Here is an 11,148-nt window from a genome sequence, read left to right as displayed (position 1 = left end):
GATTAAATATGAAAAATGAGAATTAGTCCTCAGATGCCATGTCCACAATTTATAGCAAAAATTCTGGAAAAGTAAGATCTCAAAACGTATTATAGTAATAAGAAGTTATTACTGTATTCCCTCACCTGCGTGACATCATTAACCAACGTGGCTGAATGACAAACATTTTTGCGACAATACTTTTTTGTGAAATAGTCGTGACTAGCGAGTTTAATTCTTCAACGATGCATCGTTCTATGGTATTTAAGCAGCGAGTTACGTCGTTGTATGGGAAACGCAGCCAAGAGCGTTACTGATAGACTGGGAAAAGAGGTGCTGCAAAAATGTAAAAATATGTGAAAAATAATGTGTTTTTTGAACATTCAAGCATGAAACCTATTTGGAAAACAAAAACAAGACTCAGTAAAAGGGCATAATATTGGCTCTTTAATGAATCTGAGGTAAAAATTATTTGTATTATGTTCTTTAAAACTCATGTAAATCTAAAAGCTAAAATGTACTTTAATGGTAAATGGCTCTAGAGGTTTTGAGAGAATGACCCCATAATGTTGAGACTCTCTTCAATCCGTTTCCTAAATTGATTGTGTTTATTACCAGAAATCAGTCTGCATATTCAGGGTGTCGTGTGCCCCTCGGTGCCTGCGGGTGGATACAGTACAGCCACTGTTTACAAGCACAGACCCTGGACTCATAGCAACCACAAAGAGAAGAACGACGAGAAGAAGAGATAGATAAAGGGAGAGAGTGAAAGTGAGGATAGGTTTTTAAAGTGTTATGGTGATAGAAACTTAAGTGTTTTCTGTTCTCTGTCCTCTTAATATCTGGCACATGGTCACATATCTTTAATACCTTTAAAGGGCACTTGCCTCTTCTGAGAGCCCTTCATAATCCGTGTCCTTTCCACTGTCAGTGCCACATAATTTGTTTGTGCTTCTTACAATGAGACTATTGTTCTTAACTAAATAATAGAATAATGTCATATGCTGTATGTTAAACATTAAGTTTTATGTTTCAAGGGAGTATGACGATCGTGGGACTTGCAGTTTGGACTGACTCTGCCCTGGGCTTGTTAACTGGTTAAAGGTGGAATGTAATACCGTATAACTTTCTAGATATTTACGTAAACCAGATGTTGAGATTAACCATAACTTGCATTAGATGCTTTGCTAAATACAAATTATATTTGTTTAGCCATTTCTCAGACAGTTAAATATTGACTTGCGTATCAATAAATCATCTTATATTGACACTGCTTATATAAGAATTTGGCTTTATTATAAAAGCAGTTATTCAAGTATAGTCATAGACACAAGACTGTTCAAAAGTTTGGGGTCAGTACGTTTTTTTTTTTAATAGTCATTTTATTTAGCAAGGATTCATGAAATTGATAAATGATAAAAAGACAGGTAAGACATTTATAATGTTACAAAAAATTTCTGTTTCAAGTAAATGAGCACCAAAACAGCGTATCAGAATGATTTCTGAAGGATCATGTGACACTGAAGACTGGCGTAATGATGCTGAAAATTAAGCTTTGCTGTCACAGGAATAAATTATATTGTTAAAATAGAAAACTAATATTTTAATTTGTAGTAATATTTCATATTACTGTAGTTTTTATCGAATAAATGCAGCCTTGGAGAGAATAAAATGTACTGACCCTAAACTTTTTAACGATGGGTAACATGAGTTGACATAAAATGTTTTAAAAATGTATTGTTTTATTTATAATAATCCACAAGAGGCAACAACACACCCCTTAACTATAGTTAAATCGCTCTACTGCATGACCACTTGTGTCTAAGTGCTTTATTTGATCTTAATGTTCCATGATGCATCTGGCTAGCGATCGTATATTTAAATACTGCTCCATGAGTAAGCTTTGTGATGTATGATGTGCCCTTTTCTAAGTGTAAAATTTTTTATAGCCTCTATTTTGATTGTTGGTCAGTGCTTGCTTACGCATTATTGACAATAAGATTAATGACACAAGGAGGAGGTTGTGTTTTTGCATGAACTCAACTGGGATGGATTGTTTCACTCGAAGTGGATTGTGTAATAGATCTGGATTGCAGTCTTAGGTCGAACTGACATGCAGGTGTTAGACGCTTCTCAGACAGCAGCTGGTTATCAGGAGCAAACATCCACACTTTGGCTGGGTTTTACCCGTTTTCCCTCTCTGCAGACCCACAGATATAAACGTGCTGGCACAGAGCGAATGGCACTTTAGACTCACAGGCTGCTCTTGACTCTGAATAAGGGCTCGGTCTCACAGTTTGTTTATGCAGACGGTCTGAAAGACCATTATTCCTCATTTACACAGACTGTGAGGCCCTGCACTCTGTCTGCTGACTTTACGACGCACCGTTTATTCAGTGCTGTGGCTGCAAACACACACTTAGGTGGTCACAAGATCAACTTAAAAACATTCTGCATTGTCTCGATGAGAATGCCTGAAATCAATCTTTCACTGAGGGTGAAGTGTGTAGTTTTGCACCTTTAGCTTTACAAACAGAATTGCAAAGATTAACCAAAGTTAAAGTCAGTTCAACCTAGTAGACGATCAATAATGCACAATTTCTGTTTTAAAATATTTTTGATATTATCAGAACAAATATTGTGTAAAAACGATGTTTCATGCGTTCAAACGTTTGGGGTCGGTAAGATATTTAAATGTTTTTGAAAGAAGTCTTTCATTTTACCCATGTTTGCTTGTGTGATAACCAATGAGGTTCATTCTTGCGTTACGCAGCACGTTTGAGCTTCAACAAGAACCAATGAGGTTTGTTCTCGCATGTCAAGCAGGTTCGGTTGAGCTTCTATATGTTCTCTGATCAATGTTTATATTCAATGTTTCGGTATTATCAACTGGCCAGAATTTTGAGATCGCAGTAGATGTGAAGGACTATAATGCGTTAAGAGCTCGCTCAAGTACTGGGGAGCTAAACCATTTAGTGCTTTCTAAGTAGTCAGCAATATTTTAAAATGTATACGTTGTTTAATAGGGAGCCAATGCAGTGTTGATACAGCGGGGCTAATACGGTCATACTTTCTGGTTCTAGTGAGAACTCGAGCTGCTGCGTTTTGGACCAACTGTAGTTTGTTTATTAAGCGTGCAGTGCAACCACCCATAAGAGCATTACAATAATCCAGCCTTGGGGTCATGAACGCATGAACTAACTGTTCCGCATTTTTCATTGAAAGCATATGTCATAATTTAGATATATTTGATGGGTATAAGATGGAAGAATGTGGTTTTACAAATGCTAGAAACGTGGCTTTCAAATGAAAGATTGGTATCAAAGAGCACACCCAGGTTCCTAACCGACGACGAAGACTTGACAGAGCAGCCATCAATTGTTAGACAGTATTATTGGTTAATACGTGCACTGTCATACTAACTAGAACATTCCCCTTCCCTTCCCATCCTCTGGTTGACAGGCCGAACATCAATTCTGAGCCAGACCTCTGCTTTCCACACGGTCCACATGACTGAGCCATGCAGCAGCGCTGAACAGCAGACCAACACCTGTGTTCTTGGTTAAAACAAGGTAAACCCTAATTGCGTCATACTTTATTAGCAGAGCCACACATGTACTGCATTTACAAGCCACTCAATTACTCTGGCAGGATATCCTGTGGTCTGTGTCAGGCTCCTTTGCAAATCTGATGGTTTACGGCTGGACACGGCCTGAGGACATTATTTACATAAACTCAGCTAATGGCTGTAAACTAGTCTTGTGTAACTTTTAACTCTTTATTGCTTCGTGTAGATGTCATCAGCCAATGAGAATGGAGTCAGCGGGTCTAGCAATAACAGTAGAGAGAAAACATACAAAAAGGTAAATTGTTTTTCATTATTGTTTTCTTTATTTCTACAATATTTTGTTTTTATGGAGAACCCATTATTATAAAATATTACTTTTTTGTATTTAAAAAGCACAGTTTGTTTAATTATCTATTATTTTTAATTTGTGTAGGATGAATGCATTTTTTACATTTGATTGATTTATAAATATTAACCACAATAGCTCCTTGTCAATGATGTTGTTTACACCTAATATATAGATCAATAGATCTACAGTAGACTAAAGCCGTCGCAAAAGTAAAAGTAAATTAAAATGAGCAAGAAATTAGAAAATAAATAAATGCAAGAATGTGACAAGAGACAAGAGGCTGTTTTTTTATGGATGTCAATGGAGGAGAGCTGAATAAACCGCTTTTGTTAGGAAATAGCTTATCATTTAATGAATCGACAGCCCATCGACTAATCTTCAACATGTTTGCTCTTAAACATTAATTTAGGATTGATCTATATTTAGAGTTTCAAGGCTGTATGTGATTGGTTATCAAGGCATACGTGATCCAAGTTAGCTGTTACGTTTTTTTCCAATCGTAGAGCCACTGACCCTCATATCTCCCAAAAATAAGACCATCTCTGCTCAGAGTCATGCAGTCAGAGTGAAATGTGTTTTGACTGGAAATGATATCGCCGACAACATACAGCCAATGAGAGATACAGGGCTAGGTAAAGTTCAGGGGGATGAGTCATAGACCTGCAACAGAATATCGGCAAGCAACCATTCTCTCCTTCATATTCTTCTTTTTTTCTTTTTCACTGCAAATCAGCACACAGACACCTTGGATCACAAGCTTTTGCGTGCATCATTTTAACAAGAAGAAATTCAGTCGCGAGAACTCCTGTCTCACACGTGATCTTACATTATTTTCTCGCTTGTGTTCGGTTGTGAAAAGTAGTTCTCGGTGATTCTTCCTATTGAAACGTTGTGTAATGTGTGACCCCCTGTCGCCGATCCGCCGTGTAATGTGCACAAAGCAGCAACTAAATGGTACCCTAGACAATCATGTGGCGTGAGAAGAACAGCGATCCGACGACATTCAGCGTGTACCCGGCATAACCCATTTGTATATAAAACAAAAACTAAAACTCACTTGTGATTGAATTTTCCAAGGCAGGGCCTCTGAATTCATGACTACTGTATGTACATCTGTGTTTCGCTGCATGTTGATAAAACACAGAAAAAGATCAACAAATTGTCCGCCAACACCTCTGTTCAGTGAAGAATGAGCCACTTTTTTCCATTCACGTTATTGTCAGTTTGTCCAATGACGAGTTTACCATGTTTATAATGTCCACCCTTCTAAATGTTGGTATCAACAGAGGCCTATCAATGAACTTTCCAAAATTCCAAGATTTGATGGCTTTGTTAGACCTTTTCATGTTATGGCTGATCTAATACTTTCAGTGAACCTTGCTCAAGAGTTTTGACCTGCACAAATGTCATTTGTTTAACCGAAGGAGATTTATTTAGTCTGCATCTAAAAATGACCTCAGTAAAGCCACATAAGAGCAGGTTTCACAATTACTCTATACTAATTTGTTTTGCTTTTTATTACCGATATTGTCTCAGACTACTTCATCTGCCCTGAAAGGAGCTATCCAGCTTGGCATTGGTTACACCGTGGGGAATCTGACCTCAAAACCTGACCGAGATGTGCTCATGCAGGACTTCTATGTGGTGGAGAGTGTGTTTTTACCCAGGTATGGACAGAGGATGCATACATGTGCACGACACTGCCTGTGCATATTGCTATTTTGTCTATGTTGATGTCAAAGTGGTCTGGTCTTCTCAAATTCTCAAATATGGTATTTCGTTTGGGTCATCTGCTCTCCATTTTTTTTCCCTAAATAGGGAAATCTTAACATCAGTACATCTTGCAGTGATTAATCACACACTAAAGAGAGTGTATCATGAGAACTAGGAACTTGAGCTCATGCTAAATCCTGCACAGTTGATTCTTGCACAAATTATTCCCAAAAGACCAATTTTAGTAAGCAGAGTATATACAAGATTCAAAGGGATGCCACTGATCCACTAGCCTGACTTCCTTATTTATAGAGTCTGATTCTCTCACTGGGGATTGCACTCCAGTTGCATGCGCTCGCCCTCAGTTTGAACCAATTCGACAGTCTGTGGTTGTGTACTACTTACAATATTTTGCATGTACTTTGTGATGAAGCAAAATTCTTTACGCAACGTTTGAATTCAAGTTTGCATACTGTGAATAATATATACTGTATGCATAGAAGGGGTGTGCAACAAATATTATTATCTGTATCTACAGTTTATTGGGAATGATGACAAATGTATTTGTATTCGGTTAAAATCAGAAGAGGACAAGTTGGTTAAAACTAAAAGAATTTAAACTTTAAAGCACGTTTATTATTCATACACTACCATTACCCAAACATTTACAGTCAGTAAGATTTTTGTAAGAAGTCTCTTATACTCACCAAGGCTGCATTTATTTGATCAAAAATACAGTAAAACAGTAATATTTTGAAATATTATTACAATTTAAAATAACTATTTTTTATTTTAATATATTTTAAAATGTCATTTATTCCTGTGACGGCGAAGCTGAATTACTCCAGTCTTCAGTGTCACATGATCCTTTAGAAATAATTCTAACATGCTGATTTGCTGCTCATTTATTTCAGGATTCCTTGATGAATAGAAAATTTAAAAGAATGTAATGCATGCTGAATAAACAAATTCATTTCTTTAAAAAAAAAATCTTACTTAGTAAAGATTATGCTTAACAAATGTTGGCTAGTACTGTATGTATACTCACATGCTTTAGATGCATTTGGAATGACAATTTAATAAAATAAAAAATGCTCATGATTCTCATTACAGCAGTAATATTCTAAAAGCACATAACTATTTCATTTGATTATGGCTCTATTAGGCTTATCTATATAAGAAAAAAAATGAAATTTTCAGTGATGAACATCACAGGCATTTTTCATAGAAGTTAGATTATTATTACAGGGAATGCTCAGACTTTAATATTATTGTTGACCTTATAGGCATATCATTGCATTTTAATTTTATGTGTTGATTGAAATATTTGATGATATAAACAGTAATTAAAAAAAAAGATATTACTCAGAAGTATTTGTTATTCATTTTATTCATTCTAACGTCATTATTCATGCTTTTCAGGATAATCAGGCACATCCAATACAACAAAAATAATAGTAATACATTAGTATGCTATTCTGAACATTGTCTGCATTGCAGTCAGGCAGAGAGAAATGACTCATATGTCTATGAGACAGATTTGCACATGCTGAAGCCCCATTTTTCAGAGTTAGGTCCGTCGTCTTCCCGCTATTGTTTTAGTTCTTAGAGACGAGCTCTAATTCAGAGGTCAGTTGGACATTTTGTATTGGGTTACACAATGGGCACGGATTGGAGTTTATCCTTTAATAGTGGGACATCGTCTGCAACAGCTAATGCTCAGAACTTATTCAATTGCCCTGAAAAAACAACAACTCTCTAATCCACTTGTTATGTGGGATCACAGGCACTTTTTGTCTAGCGGTATTTTGAGTGATTATGACATCATCTGTCCATTTTAAATCACACGTTTAGGAATTATTCAAATGGGGTTAATCCAAATACTAATGACCTGCCTCATAATAAAAAAGGTGAAAAGTGGGTTACAGGATTTTTTTTCCCCCAGGGCTTGCTTTCATTTCATAATGTGTAACTGATGTGGCTGACCCTGGTCTTTAGTTTGTGTAATCGTTAGTAGAGTAAGACTAGGACCTCCTTGTCCTCAGGCATTGGTTACTGTTGTGTGTCTCTGGAAAAGAGTACCTCTGGTGTTTACTGCTGGTGGGTCACATTGCAACAAGGACATGCTCAATGGGGCTCAGAAAGATCAAATGTGTCTCTGTTCCTTGGGCATAAAGAAGCATTTAGGTTGGGTAACAGTTTCTCACAATTTCTGGTCCTCTTACAGGATTATGTTTACAGAGAGAAACCAGATTCTGCCCAGAAGCCTCTTGTGTTAGGGAATGTGATGATCATTAATGAAACAAACAGTTGATTCACATATATGCTTTGTTTATTGTGATACCTTAAGCAAATTCTTTCACTTTTGCAGTGAGGGAAGCAACCTGACTCCAGCTCATCATTATCCAGACTTCCGTTTCAAGACGTACGCACCACTGGCTTTCCGCTACTTCCGCGAGCTGTTCGGGATCAAGCCAGATGATTACTTGGTAAAACACAATTTTCAGTTTTTCTTTATTGATTTTGGCTACTTTTTAAATTTTTATTAAAGTCAACATGAAATACACTTGAATGAAATACACTACCATTCAAAAGTTTGTAATATACACTGTACAAAAAAAGTTGCTGCCTTAAATTTTTAAGTACAATCAACTTGGATGTTTAAGTCATTTCAGCTTAAATTACATTAAACAGACTTAGTTTAATCTTGTATAACTTTGTTGTCATAACTTATTGATCATATAATTTTTTTACTGTGTATTTCAGTATATTTATAATAATATTTCACAATATTTCTGTATTTCAATATATTTATAATAATATTTCACAATATTTGAACATAAGAAACTTAATTCAAAATAGAAACTTAAATCTTATTTTGAACTATTCATCTTTGCAAAGCATGAATGAACTGCTATGACTGTAATTAAATGAAATTTTCACCTCCTCATTAATGCCAAGATTATTACGTGTCCCATCTCCTAAAAGTTCCCTCTGTCTGAGCCATAACAAAGCATCTTTGTATGAATTAAAGTTCAGTGCCTGCTTACATCAGGCGCCAGTAAGAGTGACCAAGAGCACTGCTGACCACTGATGAACTTTACCGCTGAATCTTGCCAACTGTGACTGGCAGGAACTCAGAATCTACGTCCTCATTTCTAAATTCCCAGCAGGGATTAGCGGTTTGGTTTGATGTGTTCTCGCTATGTAAGATGCGTCCTGGCACATTGCGATGAGGTGTTGGAGGTGTACGTTTCCCTGCACTGCAACACATCTCGCAGCCACTGCAGTGTCTCTGCAGCGTCTCTGCAGCTCTCATGCAGTTTAATCTGCGTGTTTGCGTATGTGAGTCAGGGTGGATGATGCTGATTAGGCATATGATCTCATTCAAGCTGTTAATTGCCTCCTCTGCACTTTGACATCTAATGGCCGGGTAATTAGCCCAGCAGAGCGGTATCAATCCCAGGTGCCTGATAGTCTGGTCTTCCCATGTAATTTATGAACCTGCATTATATCATCCTCTGTTATGAATCTATTGTGTGCCTCCTTGAGCTTGCATTGCACAAAATTTTTAATTATATAGTGTGTGCTATGCGGAAGCTGGGTTTTATGATGTCTCTAATGATAAGGGAATACCTTTTTACATAATACTATTCAAAACTACCTTTTTTACATTCTTTAATTTGCATAGGCGAATGGGAGTTCCTTATTTGCATTTACTATGGATACACTTAAGCATCCCATAAAATCTGCATTAATTGATCTAAGATGGAGTGAAATCTATTTAAGTTTAGAAGTTCTTGTAGCTCAACAGGTGTTCCCAGAAATACATACCCAAAATAACATAACATGTTAAAAAGTTTGTGTTAACAAATTTTTGTTATTTTAAAAGAAGTCTCTTATGCTCACCAATACTACATTTAGGCCCTGTTTACACCTGGTATACGTTTTGGTTGATCGGATCTTAAGTGGACGACGCGAAACACAGGTGTAAACGGGGTCTAAAACTTTTTGAGCTTAATTATCTACTTTTGATCACTTTCTGAGGTAGTCGAAAACACATTCGACCGGATTGGTTTCGTAGTGTAAATGCTCATGTGGTCGAATGGGTTTGGACAGCCAAAATGCCGCCTACTGTCCGCCTACTGACTTGCGTAAACGTTACGGGAAGTGCGCTAGCCAGAGGAGATTTAAACTTTGTCGGCTGAAGACCCCGAGTTTGGTTTGAAGACAAAAAAATTTACCAAGCACAATGTTCTCATTGTGGGATACAGTATTCCATGCAGTGTGCTCTGTTGTATTTTGGCAAGTGAAGTAGGTCAACCAGGTAGCCTATATCATGGGCTATGTTTGAAATAGCATATTAACATACTACTTTTACTGTTTCTGCAGTATGTAAGTACAGTATATACCAAGTTTAGTCATGGAACTCTTTCATGCCGCTGATTCTCTGTCTCGTCGCTGGTTCTTCAGCCAATCAATCGCTTCTTCCTATCTATGCTCGCCTTTATTTTTTCCGATCCGACTAGATTGAGCTCAGTCTGCGCACTGTCACTATTTATTTAGTAGTAGGCAGTATACAGCACAGTGTATACTGTATACCATATTAACAGTAATCTATTCCAAACACAGACATGCATACAGAAAATCTGCATACTTGTGCATACATAATGCAAAAAGGATATGTGTTGTTTTGTGTTATGCTATTCTAAATATACCCATAGTCTTTATACACTAGCAGTGACCACAATATATTGTGTTTTCTTAGTCCTTTAGTACTAGCCTGACTACGTCAGACTTCTTACTTCCGCTCAATTTCATTTCGCTTCTGTACTCAGTCTGAGACAGCGTAATGGCTTTCCGTTTTCCTCCGGCCTGAAAACAGCCGGGCCAATCAACGAACAGAGGGCGGGCTGAGAGCCGTGACGTAGACACTGATTGTACCGTGGATGCGTAGATTTTTACTTCACATAATCTGCAAAAGTCGTTCACAGCCATGTTCACTCCGGTATTTCGCTCGATGGTTTTGTTTTCGCATCATACATGTGTTTACAGTGGAAGTTAGATGCGGCTGAGCATACGCATAACACACGCCATAACCAAACGTTATGTGATTGGCTTACGGGTAACCAATGATTTAAAACTTCAGACAAGCGCCCCCCGCGAGAGAGAAAACACTTCTCTATTATGCCATTCCAGACTCTGTCTACGAAGCAAAGCGAAGTAGCAGAGTTTGGTATTACCAGGCTACTTTAGTACAAGGGTAAACTACAAAATGTAGATGGTTTGCACTATAACTGGATATATGTACAGCACTAGGTATAAGGAATGAGGAAAGAAAATGTAAGACTAAAAAATACAGTAGGAAATGGATAGGCTAAAGATGAAAGAATGTGATTGAAGTTTACTCCTCTGAGTATGTTGTGTAAATTTTTTGTGATTATGCAGATAGGCCAGAGGAAGTGCAAGCTAATTAAGAAGCCACACACACGCGGGATGACACGCAGTCCAAATGCTAATGTCCATGTGTTTGGGCTGG

General features: G+C 37.3%; 1 protein-coding gene across 4 annotated transcripts in view; it reads left to right on the top strand.

Annotated features, from left to right (window-relative positions):
• pip5k1bb (phosphatidylinositol-4-phosphate 5-kinase, type I, beta b) overlaps nucleotides 1-11,148 on the top strand; it is a 40,472-nt gene that overhangs the window by 10,260 nt on the left and 19,064 nt on the right. For all 4 annotated transcript variants that reach the window (XR_014211422.1, XM_082189162.1, XM_082189164.1 and 1 more), the window contains exons 2-5: nucleotides 3,442-3,551; nucleotides 3,774-3,842; nucleotides 5,433-5,563; nucleotides 7,981-8,098. Coding sequence is in view for 3 of the 4 variants with exons in the window: in XM_082189162.1 (XP_082045288.1) it covers nucleotides 3,774-3,842; nucleotides 5,433-5,563; nucleotides 7,981-8,098 (318 nt within the window). In the remaining variant the exon portion in view is untranslated. The remainder of the gene's footprint in view (nucleotides 1-3,441; nucleotides 3,552-3,773; nucleotides 3,843-5,432; nucleotides 5,564-7,980; nucleotides 8,099-11,148) is intronic.

The sequence above is a fragment of the Leuciscus leuciscus genome, assembly GCF_965113295.1.
Source record: "Leuciscus leuciscus genome assembly, chromosome: 13".
NCBI classification, from domain to species: domain Eukaryota; kingdom Metazoa; phylum Chordata; class Actinopteri; order Cypriniformes; family Leuciscidae; genus Leuciscus; species Leuciscus leuciscus.
The sequence above is the reverse complement of the archived record's forward strand: the minus strand, read 5'-3'. Positions and strand labels throughout refer to the sequence as shown.